Genomic DNA, 13,894 nt, shown 5'->3' on the forward strand with positions numbered 1-13,894 from the left:
ATTTGCAGTTATTGAATCGCTAAAATAAGTTGAAATTGCTTTCAATCAGATAAATAGGCCCCAATTGAACTTATTTGACCAATCATCAAAACGAAAAACCATGAATAACTGGGTTCGTCAGTTTAATTTTACGTATACTTTAATCACAAGAACAGACATCAGAATGAAACAGCCGTCAGAAATTTGCAGTGTAGAGGGAACAAAAATTCACGTTCTCCTGACACATTATGAAAGACGCAATTCAATGAAAATGACCTACACATGATAGCGTAATCTAATGCCGATAGGAATAAAAGATCACCCACTTTCCTCAACAAGAAATATTGCTTATCGAGAATATACTGACGTTTCAAAGTAGCTGTACACTTTACTGCCGATTCAGGCTAGTTTCTTCGTCAAAGACGACACCACCGTACCCACTCTTTGAGGGGACGCTACAGCTGGTGTGACGTCATCAACAGCTCATCAACGCGCATCCTACCAGCTAATCCCCTCGTTCGCATGTTTTCACAATAGTGTTTCCCGACCGTTTGGTGGAGGGACTGTGGCTAGACACAGTTAGACCTAAAAAGTCCTGCACTGTTTGTGTGAAACTCAAGAAAAAGACAGTGTTGGGCAGAAGTATCCAAACCACATGGATGTGCTGCAAGTGCAAAGTAGCCCTTTGTAAAGTGGACTGCTTTGCCAAGTACGATGCCATCCAGTACCAGTCGTAGCCACCAAATCTACACCCCATCCAAGTCAAAGCCAAATCCATACCAAACGGCCCTTTTCAGGGCCAGCCAATCTTCCAAAGAGAGAATACCAGAGAAAAGTAAAAAAACAAAATGCACCAGATCACTCACACACACATTCCAACACACCCAAAAAGAATACCAGAGAAATGAAAACAAATGCACCAGAATATCACACACACACACACACACACACACACACACACACACACACACACACACACCCTAGCACCCCCAACACGCAGAAAACAAACCCTAAGAAGCCAAGAAGTACTTTTAAAATGAAAAAACACTCACTATACATAATCATAAATAACAATAGACATTTTTATTGTTTTATTTCTTTATTAAATTTCAAATGATTCATCTTCACCTGAAACAGAAAAAGTAACATGCATTGAAAAATAATGATGAACGCCTTTCAACAATCTGATGTTTGATGAAAAATTTCTCAACATAAAGTGTATTATACACCATTGAAAAGGAAATTTTCAGCTCTAAAAAATAACATTCACTTGCTATCAGTTTTGAACCGTTTTTGAGCAAATCTTCCCAGAAACAAACACACCTAAATTTGATTTCATAATCTCATTGTTCAGTGAAAAGTTCTGGGCTCCACTGTGTATTCTTATGCAAATGAGGTGGACTGCAAAGGGTTTAATGTTGTGATAGACCTAACGCAACAAATATCACTGATCACCACAAGTGTGCCTTGGCGGTGACGATCGGCACAGGGTTGATTGTTTTGGCAAACAAATTTGTGCTGCGTAAATTTACCCAGCATACGCAGTATGTTTACCACAAAAAATATTCTTCATACAGGAAGCCCAAGTCCCATGGCCTAGCCCACCTAAGCTATAATTATTGCAGGTACTGGAACGCGTGTTAAGGGTTTTCTTCTACTAACTGAAAATCATGCGAGTAATCTGAAAACGTGATATGCCATTACACTTGTAGTTGGTTAAGCATTTCACTCATTACAGTAATTCAGACTATTGATGTACGTCTGGCAAAAAAAAGGGATGCAAACTCTACTGGACTGACAGGACATTCATCTGCTCTATATGCACATGTAAGCTATCCCTGTCATCATTGACATTCTCTATGTGCTCACACAAACTTTGTATTTCATGGACACTAAATGACAAGTTGTCTTTTATTTCCCTGCACTATGGTAAAAACAAATCTGCAGACTCCAATAAAAAGACACAAAGCTTCTGTAAAGATGACGATCAGGCAAAACATTAGAAACATACTGTCTGGGGTGGAAGCTGAACTATGACGCTGTTCATTCAGAATCGCCACAGCTTCAGTGTTGGATTGAATCATGGCTCTAAAACACTAAAGTTGCGCTTCAGCTTGGCAAAATTCAAACTTTAATGTTATTTTCACTGTTTATTAATGCCATATAATCCCATTTAGAAGGCATGCTATGTTTCTTTGTCCCTCCTAAGAATAAATCAATCTTTAGGATAATGGAATCCAACTTCAATCGGACCAACAACTTTATGCTGAAACTAAGTGAAATGAAGTTTTTCACTGCAAACTACCTGATGACAAAATGTGGCTATCGCCAAGCTGATGATTATGCAAAAATCAATCCACATATTTTTAAGTATTACAATCTGGATGGCTTCTTCACAGTTCTTTTGTTCTTTGCGGTAGCTCCCCATCCTGTTTCTCTACTGTCTATGATAAAAATAAAATTTAAGCAAAGGAAGCCTTTTTAAAACCAAAGGGTAGCCTCATTAGTTCCAGAGACCAGCTCTGGAACTGCTAGTTTTTGCTCACTTTCCTTCTTTCTTTCTTTTTTTCTTTCTTTCTCTATTTCTCGTATTATTACCATAGAACATGCTATATACAAATTTTACCTTCATTACCCAGAATGCATTGTAATACGCTTATGACGTCATCGCTTAGCTCGGACGGATTTCACGGGCATTTCTTGTTTATTTTTTTTTTATTTTGCATTGCACAAATATCAAATTGCGTTCAGCTATTAATAATGCTAGCTTTCTTTCGCTTTGTTTTTTGTTGCTTTTTGATTTTTATTTTCCTCTAAATACCCACCGTACGTGGCACTACACTGTTACGTCATACACCTGGTTTAGACTGATCAATCTGGCAGACATGTTGAATTTTTGCTTTGCGATGATTCAAGCATAGCAACCATGCATGATTGTTCAAGAGCTTAGATATTGTGACGTTTCGGAGAGCGATCGCATTTTGAAGATGGGTTTTATAACTTTATTATAAGTTTTGCTGGAGATATTTGTATACATATACCAGGCTTTCTCTGTTGATTGTCCGGAGCTGAGTGGTCAGCCATGTGGCCTCGGTTTCAAGTTCAACGGCCCAGGTCCGATGTCTCCCCTCGTCTGATACACCTTTCCGTTTGTTGTCGCCCGACCCCCCCCTCCCGTTATGTATCTGTTGCGTTTTTTACTGTATATGTAGGCATTTGTAATCTGTGTACTGTAATTCCCTGGATGGACTGCCTTAATTTTAGTTGTATTCTGTTGTTACCGCTATGTATCGTTGCGTACTTAGCTGCAATGATTGTAGCGAGAGGTCGCTTGCTGAATTTTACGTTAAATGAACCCTACCCAAAGTAGGCGATCGCACTGTTGATCCCTGGTTTTGTGGCAAAACCAAATGGTTTCAGGAAAATTGATTGACCAACCGCCCATGGCATAGGGCCTTGTAGCAGCGCAGGGTTTGCGTTCAACGTAAAATTCAGCAAGCGACCTCTCGCTACACAATCGTTGCAGCTACGTTGTACTGTAATTGAAAATCTCCTTGTACAACAAGTTCACCCTATCAAAGAGGTTATGTCAAAGTTCAACTTTATTCAAGTTATCACCAAACCAACAACACTCAAAGGCAGCCTCCCAGACCATATCTATGTCAAGTCTACCAACTCTGCCATCTACAATGCCCATATCATACAGACATACTACAGTTACCATGATGCACTGCTCTACGAACTTCAGCCCTCACTACAGGCATGTGCATGCATATTACGCACTCTTTCATTCTGCACCAATCTTCGTCACACATTCTCTTTTCTTCCGCTGCTCTGGTCTCTGGAACTTTGCTTTTGCTTGCAAATGCTTTCTAGTTTTCATTTATTTTCCCAAAGCTAGTGCCTTCTAATTAGGAAAAAATATCCCAAAATCTAACTTAGCTATTTTGAAGAAATAATGTGTGTGTGTGAAGATGTGAAAAAAATGTACATTGTGTTGCTCAGTCTGTTCCACTCCAAATGATGAGGGATATAGTTCCAAAATGTCATCAGATTTAACTCTTGAAATAAAATTGATCAACTGAACATAAACAATGACAGAAACTGTCAGAAGAATTATAGTTCCATTCAGTAAAAGTTCAGTTGGTAGCTCACTACATTATCGAAAGTTTCACTATTTCAACAAGCAATTCATTAAACTTCAGTTTATTAAAACATTGACATTACATAGGGAATATTTGTTATGCAGTCTATACACTGCATTCCCTTGTATAGCTGATTCTAACATTTAATCGTGCAACTACCCAGATAATGCATATTTCTAACAACATTATTCATCCTGTTATACATCAGCGATTGCAAATGACCAACCAACCATTCCAACTAATGGGTAATATGGTAACAGGTTATATTTTCAACAAGTACTGGAACACTTGTACATCTTATACCTTTTTAACTTTGAATTTTTAGATTTAGAAATGTTATTGAAAGAAAATGAAAGGAAGATGCTTGAAGTGGAAACAACATGGGAACAAAGGTTGGAGCAAGCCCGTAAAGAATGGGAGTTGTCCAGTATACACAAATCTGAGGTGAGTATAGGCCATGCAAAATGTAATGTATACACAATATACAGGTATGGTTATTTCACATGAAAATGTATTCACTATATTTGTCTCCAGTATAATTTCCTTTTTGTCTATACTGTATTTTTTTGTCTGATAAAAGACTCGAGGGAAGGGATGTTTATAAATATGAGAATATGACAGGTTATATTTATGTATTTATTCATATTGGTGATCACTTTTTGTACCATTTCACTAGGTGATTGAAATCATGTTGTAGACAGTTTTACAAGATCATAAAAATAAATCTTTGTCATGATTGCATGTATTTTATTAGCCCCATGGACAAAGTTTGGGGGACTTATGGTTTGGGTTATGTCTGTCCGTCCGTCTGTCCTTTTCCAATTTTTGTGATATATCCAGAATTACTGCATCAAACTTGATCAAACTTGGTACAGATGTTGACCTCAAATTGCTTAAACAGTGAATAAAGACGTTTATTAGTTACTATATTTGAATATTTAATAAACTTTCCTAATCGTTTTGATATGTCTTAATAGCATGCAGTGTCATTTAGTGGTGTTGTTTAAATTAATTGCTAATTTGCACACATAATGAATTCTTGTTTTTTAGGGGGAATGTCCAGAAGCACTGCATCAAATTTTATGAAATGTGGTACAGATGATAAGCTGTCAGTGTTGTAATAGGATGCAAACATGCTTTGTAGCATCCTATTGATTAATTACTAATTGACTTATTTAAACCTGTAATTTTTGGTTAGGGCCCTACCGAGAAAAATCAATAAAACATGGGGGGACAATGCATAACTGTATTGTTCCTTTGTGAACAAAAAGTAGCAATTCACAACAGTTCGGAAAACATCTGACTTACGTAAACTAAATTCACCTAATTTTACAATTAACTTTCCATACATTACATCTAACCATCTTTTCCATAGTTTTGTTTTGAATAAGGATTTTTTTGAATTCCTACTGAAGCAGAGGTTTAACGCCTTGGATTTGTGATGCCAAAACACAACTTCTCACCTTATTCCATGAATTATCAGAGGTAAAACAACATGACCTTGCTGTCCTCGACTTTACTAAGGCCTTTGATAGGGTCCCTTCTTTGCAAGTTGGAATTTTATGGCATTAGCGGTAGCACATTGAAATGGATATGCTCCTTTTTGAGTGACAGAACCCATCAAGTGATTGTGGATGGAACAACATCTGATACAGTACCTGTTGTGAGTGGTGTTCCTCATGATCAGGGCCATGTCCTTTGTCCTATACTGTTTTTACTGTTTATCAATGATTTCCCTCAATGTGTTCAATCTAAAACGTGTCTCTATTTGCTGACGACTGTGTTGTGTATAGAGCGGTCACCTCAGACCGAGATTATGAGGCACTGCAAAATGACCCCCATCAATTAGAGATCTGGGAAAACACCTGGGTATGTCTTTTCATGCAGAAAAATGTAGCATCATTCGGATCACGCGATCAAAATCACCAGTAGAGTTTCTATATTATTTAAAAGGTTATTATCTCAAAACCGAAAAGTCTGTAAAATACTTAGGGGTTGACTTAGCTTCAAATCTCTCAAAGGCCAATAGTACTCTCACTTTTTTAAGGAGAAACTTACAAATTACTAACTCTGCTATCAAGACATTAGCTTATTTCTCCCTGGTTTGGCCAAATTTAGAATACTGTTCAACAGTGTGGAATCCCCACACAAAAACTCTCTCTAATAAATCAAGATGGTGCAACGAAGGGCAGCCTGATTTGTTACAAACAGGGGTATAGAAATAGAAGTAGTGTTATATCTATGCTGGAAGAGTTACAGTGGGAATCACTGCAGTCCAGAAGACAGGAAGAGTCAGCTTACTATGCTGTGTAAGATAATCAGTATTTTTTTTAATTTATTTATTATAATCAACAGGAGTAAATTCCCAATTATGGCTGATTGGTTGGTTGATCCTTGCACTGCGCCACCAGGTAATAGTCAAAGGTGACTGCACTGGTGTATTTTGTAAATAAATGTAAATGTTTTCAGGCACTTGATATTCCTTAGTTCTCATGGCATACATTTCTCTTCCGAAGACAATGCTTTTGTCATGGTATTGTAGCAGCAGCGCATTGTTAAATGATTCAACATAGTGCTTGGCATGATTGTGACAATCGTTATCCGCGTCTTTGTATGTGGGTAAACAATGCAGAAATCCAACAAGTAGTTATTCTGCCATGGGATCAGGTAATAGGTATTTTTGTCGGCTCATAGTGTACATCACTTTTGCAGCAAGAGTCTTGATGGCAGTGGCAAAGCACAAGTTGTCAATATGCTGCCTCAGTAATGCTGCATTATGGGCATTGTCTGTCGCATCGGCCAGTTACTTCCCACTAATTACAGGAGCATCCAGCTCAGCCTGGACAAGAGACCTTGGCAAGCGATTTGCATTTCAGGAAGATGGGGGAAAAGATCAGGCAAACATTAAAACTGTTCTGGGAGCACAGCAAAGTTGCGCCTAATACATATCCAAATTTGTTGACTTCGGTTGTTTTCATAGATGATGTAGGGTATTTACCACAATGCTCTATGGCTGAGTCATCTACCAAGTTTTGTTGAGCCTTTTGATGCGCATGTTACTTCTAGGGATAAATTACCCATTACATGATAGTACCCCTCTGGAACTTTATTGTTTATAACCTATCCATATGATAGAAGACGTACAGTACTCTTTAATTGTGAGCTGCTATCCTGCAGCGAGGCACGCTTTATTTTATTTTATTTTTTTAGCGGAGGGTGGACGGGAATTTTGCGGTGTGAACTTGAGCATCACAGAAGTTGAAGTGGACAATATATAGTGTTGATCACACTGATATGCGCATTGATAATGACTTGGAAAGGGTGACGCAAGTAGTTTTATGGATAACGGTAAATGAGGCCAGGTGGCAGATTACAGATTAGGTTACGTCTCAAGTGCATCTAGCGAGTGGTACCGTAGGAGTAGGCGAGTCAAGGTGACCCATACATGTCAAAGGTTTAGATCCTGTTCTCCGTGTCCCTCCAGCCGTTAACAATAATTATAGCAAAGCTATAATCACCAAATAAATGCTAATTATTGTAGGTCTCTTCTATACTGAACAAAGAGGGGCATTTTTGGCTCGTATCTGGCCTTCAGATCTTTTATGTCAAGAGCCATTACCCAGACTTGCCTAGACCAGTTTCTTGCTAATTAGTTGAATTTTGATATTTCAAGAAACAGTAATGATAAACCTAATTCTGTTTAATTTGGTAAAAGGACGTAACCTTATGCCATTCATACTAATTTATACTTGTTTACAATCTAAGCCAATGGGCGTCAGTTACAGACAGGTCTTTGTTACCCTTATTTTTTTTTCATGCGCATGTTACTTCTAGGGATAAATTCCCTATTACAAGTGGGACTATATGTCATTGTCAATGACTTCTTTCTTATTACTGACATGAAATCCCGAGATGAATTTAATGAATCAATAAATGAAAAAATAGTGTACAAGGAGTCAAACAAAGAATAGTCTTTGTGTTATAATACACATTTTTCTCTTTCAGACTGATTTATCTGAGCAGTATCCATATTTGCAAAACATCAATGAAGATCCTCAGTTGTCAGGTATAATCAAATATCCATTACAATCTGGTGAGACAGTAATTGGAAGAGCTGGTAATTCACCAGATGGAAATAAGATTGAACTGAAAGGATTAGGGTAAGTCATGTCAATGGCCCAGTGCAAGAGAGGCATATCTCCTATAACACAGGCGATACGCTCCTCTTGCACTTGGCAATCGATGTGTCACATGTGATCTGACACTTAACTCAGGTCGAAAAGAATGCAGCTACATCAGTGGTAGCTTTCCCATTATACTTGTAAAGAGCTGTTGGTCTCAAACACCGAGAGCTCTTTTTACTTTATCAACATCACATTTATCAGTAATGGTATGACTTATTAGTCCCCATGGACACCGTCCGGGGGACTTAAAGGTTTGGTCATGTCCGTGCGTCCGTCCGTTCACGCAAATATCTCAGAAATGCCTAGAGTGATTTCATTCAAACTTAGTACCCTAAGTTACTTCATATGTCATACATATGCACGTCGATTTGTTTTCTGATACAATCCAATATGGCTGTCAGGTGGCCATTTTGTTACGATTTTTTCATGTACAGAGCCATAACTCAGGCAGGTCTAAACAAGTTTCATTCAAAGTTGGTACAAGGACATTGACCTATATCATACATATTATGAACGTCAATTTGTTTCACGATGTGATCCAATATGGCCGCATGGCGGCCATTTTGTTACAATTTTTTCATGTCCTTAGCCATAACTCAGGCAGGTCTAAACAAATTGGACTGCATCAAACTTTACCGGTGATAATCTGTCACTGTTAGGATAGGATGCAAAAATGTTTGGCAGCATCCTGTTGATTAAGTACTAATTGATTCATTTTTTGCTCACGTGTTAACACACGTGAGCATATGTCGCAGCGATGTCTGTCTGTCTGTGTGTCCGTCTGTCTGTCTGTCTGTCTGTCTGTGTGTCTGTCTGTCAGTGTACTCAATATCTCAAAAACGGCTCATCAGATCAGAATCAAATCTGGTACATAGATTCAGTTTGCAAATGGCAAGAACTGATTAGTTTTTGGTGGGTGTGGCTTGCTTACTTTTTGCTCATTTGCATAATTAATGATTTTAGAAAAAACTGATATATATTGACAACGACTGCACACAATTTGATGAGATTCACTACAAATGTTGATCACACCAAGGTATACCAGCTTTGAAAGATATTAAGGGGTGACGTGAAAGATAATTACTAATTTGCATGTTTAATGAAATTTCCTAATTAGGTGTATATATCTGAATTTACTTGATCAAAATTGACAAAACTTGGTATGCATATTGAAGAGACTATGATTTAAAATTATTGAAAGTCATTAAGCATTTTTACTTCATCCAAATCCTAATTTGCATATTTAATGACCTTTTGAAATTAAGGATATATATTTGAATTTACAAGACCAAAATTGATGAAACTTGCTATGTACATTAAAGATACTGTGATAGAACATTATTAAATGTCATTAAGCATTTTTACATCAGCCAATTCCTAATTTGCATATTTTATGAACTTTCCTAATTAGGGGTATTTGTCTTAATTTACATGACCAAAGTTGATGAAACTGGCTATGTACATTAAAGATACTATAATAGAACATTATTGAAAGTCATTAAGCATTTGAACTTTAGCCAATTCCTTATTTGCATATTTAATGAACTTTCATGATCAGGTATATTTATCTGTATTGTCTAAACCAAAGTTGACGAAACGTGCTATGTACATTAAAGATACTATGATACGACATTATTGAAAGTCATTAAGCATTTTTACTTCATTGACTCCTAATTTGCATATTTAATGAATTTTTGAAATTTGGGATATATATTTGAATTTACATGACCAAAATTGATGAAACTTGCTATGTACATTAAAGATACTATTATGTAGGCTAACATTATTGAAAGGCATTAAGCATTTTTGCTTCAGCCAATTCCTAATTTGTGTATTTAATGAACTTTCCTTATTCGGGATATATACTTGGATTTATTTGATCAAAGTTGGTATAACATGCTATGTACATTGATGATTATACCAGGTTATGCCAATATAGGAAGTCATTTCGCACTTAATAAGTTTTCATGTCAGCTAATTTAGAGTTTGCATATCTACTGAGCTTTCAAAGTTTTGAATATATAGTTTCATTAGGGGAAGGCTGCATTAACTTGCATGGTACCTGAAACCTGAGTCCTTGCCTGACCAACTCGGGTGACAAACAGAAGACTTTGAATCCCCAAGGTGTGAATGTTCCATTGTTATGTTTATCTAATCCAGCTGGTGCCATTGTAGTGCCATTGTAGGAAAGGCAGGTCTGTGAAATTGATCCTCTAGGGAAGTCGGGTATTCCTAAGTTAATGGAGCTTTCCCGTAATGTGAAGGACTTGACCAAAGGCAATTACACTTGCTTTATAAAGCGGTGATAAAATGACAGCAGTCAAAGAAATTAATTATTTTTATTTCAGCTAATTACATAACTATTTGAATACTTAATGACCAATAGAGTTAATCTGTGGTGAATATTGTTCATTATGTTGATCATAATACTTTCAATGAAGTTGCAAAAATGTGGCAAAGGTTCAAATTTACACATAACTGCAATATATAATGAAACACGTGAGCATTTACAGTTCATATCTGGTAATGACCTTTTGTAATTAGTATGGCGGTTTACATTGGTTTCATATTTTCACCACCATGGAACTCATTTTTGACCATTAAGCCCCATCTGTATCACAGTATTTTTCATCACAGACCTAATTAATGAAGATGACTTTTTCCTGTCAGAGGACTTGTTATTAAAGTACAAGTGGGGACTGTGTCATTGTCAATGACTTGTTTTCAAAAAAATGAATCCGTCATTTTCTATAGCAATATACAGTATATGTTTTTGTGTACTAAATGGACAATATGCAACTTAAAAACACTTACAGCACTTCTGAAGTTGCCTCTGATTAGTCAGTTTCCTTGTTAAATCAAGTCCGCCAACCAGCCTAGAAGAATGGCATCAGGTGCACTTTATTAAATAAGACTTGTAAATTGCTTCATGTATCTTCTTTTGGGTAGTCAATTGATTAGTGTATGTATGCAACACAATGAAGAGGACTCTATCCTCTCTGAGGACTTGTAATCAAAGTACCCATTAACAAGTGGGGACTGTGTCATCAACAATGACTTGTTCTAATTAGTTTCTCATATATATATATATATATATATATATATATATATATATATATATATATATATATATAATAATATAATATATATATATATATATATATATATATATATATATATATATATATATATATATATATATATATATATATATATATATATATATATATATATATATGGAAAATTTTCCCCCTCAACTTGTTGAAGAGATTGCCTTGTAAATGGTGTTCTTTGTTGGATGTACAAACAATGTTTCTTGTTTACCAAGCATGGTCCAGCTGCTAGTATTTGTTCACCTTTTCAAGCTTTTTAGACAATTTAGTTGTAGGTTAACATTTTGAAGGTTACTCAATTTATTGCTTGGAGACATAAGGATCAGATCACAGTTTACAGTTGCATATAAAGGTGGGCATGTGATTACATAATCAATGTCACATCACAGTCCAGCTATTTCGAGAACTAGACATGTACAGTGAGTGCAGTTCAGAAGAAAGACTTTTTGGCTACCTTGCAATAATTTATTTGCCTTGTAATTGTGATGTTCTAATGCATTATTTAAGCTCTGTACATCAAAGAATAAATACAGATAAAACAAAATTTATATTTTAGATTTGAAAATTTGACCATTTTGTTTTAGTCTGAATCTAAATTTTTTCAATACACCATTAAGAAATATGAGTTTAATTTTTCTTACCATTTAAGCAATGATAAACATGAAAATATATCAAGTTTGATAACTGCAAAATGCCAGATTATTATATTATGCAAGGACTTATAAATTGTTATGGTGAATTGCAGCCTAGGTTCACTTTTAAAGGGATATGTTGCTCATTTTTAAATTCTTTGAAGCATTCTATTTCTTTTGAAGTGTAACTTATATGGTTCTGCTCACTGAAATCTCAATTCACACCCCAGCTGTCTAAGGAAATAAAGCATGATGCACTTAATTTATCTATATTTAGATATGTAACAAAAAATAAAGTCCAAAACAAGTGTGTTCTCAGTTTTCCAGATAGCTTCAAAATTTCTAAGTCCACTACGCCAGTGATTGGGACTTATATATTACTTCAAAATTTCCAAAGCAGGTATTTTAGGGGGAACACCCAAATTATACCCAGCCAAGGAGGTAGAAATAGGGTAGCCTTGCCTGAGAACCTAAAATACACCTAGACATGGCGGTAGAAATGGGGTGCAATTGCCTACAAACCTAAAAGAAACCAGGTTACACAGTGGTGTGTTTGAGGTTTTGTTAGGGTATGTAATAATCTTTTGGGTATTGTTCAGGTGCTGTATGGGTAGACTTTAGGTGTACCCCATTGCTTCCAAAATTGGTAAGGGCAAGATTTCTGGATTTAAGGCTATTTGTGTATTGGTAGCCTGGGATGTGTTAGGAGCTAGGGCATCAGGTAGCTGTGGGTCCATAGCTGTGGTGTTTTCGGACAGGATTTCTGCCTTTTACGTGCTGGTTTTGACTTTAACCTTATTAACCCTACCATCACAACTGTGGGCAACTCTGTAGACTAACGTCCACATTATGCCCGAAAAGTTTCCATCCAAATTACAAATTGTCAACGCTCATCCACAGCCTGGTTATTAGGGAGTCACCAAGACCAGAAATCCACTCAAAATTCACTGAAATATCACCTTCTTTCTAGCTTCACCTGACATTACTACCAGAGACCGCCATTTTGTTGGTAGAGGCTCACTGTAGCACATCACTGTAGCGAGGTAGCAATGATCAACCTCTCAACTTATAAACACAAACTGAGTAATTCATCGTGTGATATTGGTGATCATCGTTCGTCTTCTGGACATTGCCAGTCTTACATAACTGAAATCAAACTTTTACTTGGAAAAAAAATGTCAGTCCTGGGATCTGTGGATTTTCAGTGGGCGCAGATACCGGCCATAATCTCTGTATGTGTTTAGAAGTTGAGAGGTCATCGTCTACGTCACTACAGTCGGAGCTGACCCAGTAGGTACTTGTTGGGATGGGCTGGGCATCTCTTCGAACTCATCGATGAACGGGTGGCCTTGCGCCTGGCCTCTGCATTTCTTTGTCTTTGGCATGGTTGAAGTTGAAATTTTTGGATGTGAAAAGTTAAAATGGCTGATAGGTAGTATTGACCACACTGATCAGGATAAACCCTTTATTACCTTACAAATTAAACGTATGATTATAAACCGCCAGAAAGCGTACAATAGTAATAAACTAGTTCTCTACAGATTTTGGAGGAACGAAGTGAAGCGAGCAATACATCAAAATAAGATACAGTATTACTCAAGAAAGATAGAAAGTTGTAAGAAAGGAGACAGCAGACAGTCATGGAAAGAGATCAACAGAATATGTGGGCGTACTAAATCTGGGGTGGTACCCGAAATTGAAGTTAATGGAAAGAAATTAAATGGCACTGATTTGGCTGATGCAATTAATTCACACTTTGTAAATATTACAAAGGATTATATCCCACTTGATTATGACAAATTTGTACAGGACCTTTCGGTAAATGATGCTCTTCCAACTAT

General features: G+C 36.6%; 1 protein-coding gene across 3 annotated transcripts in view; it reads left to right on the top strand.

The window, feature by feature from the left end:
* Nucleotides 1-13,894, top strand: part of LOC139144565 (kinesin-like protein KIF28P) — a 503,294-nt gene that overhangs the window by 200,277 nt on the left and 289,123 nt on the right. For all 3 annotated transcript variants that reach the window (XM_070715275.1, XM_070715274.1, XM_070715276.1), the window contains exons 9-10: nt 4,450-4,568; nt 8,130-8,284. In XM_070715275.1, the coding sequence (XP_070571376.1) occupies nt 4,450-4,568; nt 8,130-8,284 (274 nt within the window). The remainder of the gene's footprint in view (nt 1-4,449; nt 4,569-8,129; nt 8,285-13,894) is intronic.

This window comes from Ptychodera flava, chromosome 11 (assembly GCF_041260155.1).
Source record: "Ptychodera flava strain L36383 chromosome 11, AS_Pfla_20210202, whole genome shotgun sequence".
Classification (NCBI taxonomy): Eukaryota; Metazoa; Hemichordata; class Enteropneusta; family Ptychoderidae; genus Ptychodera; species Ptychodera flava.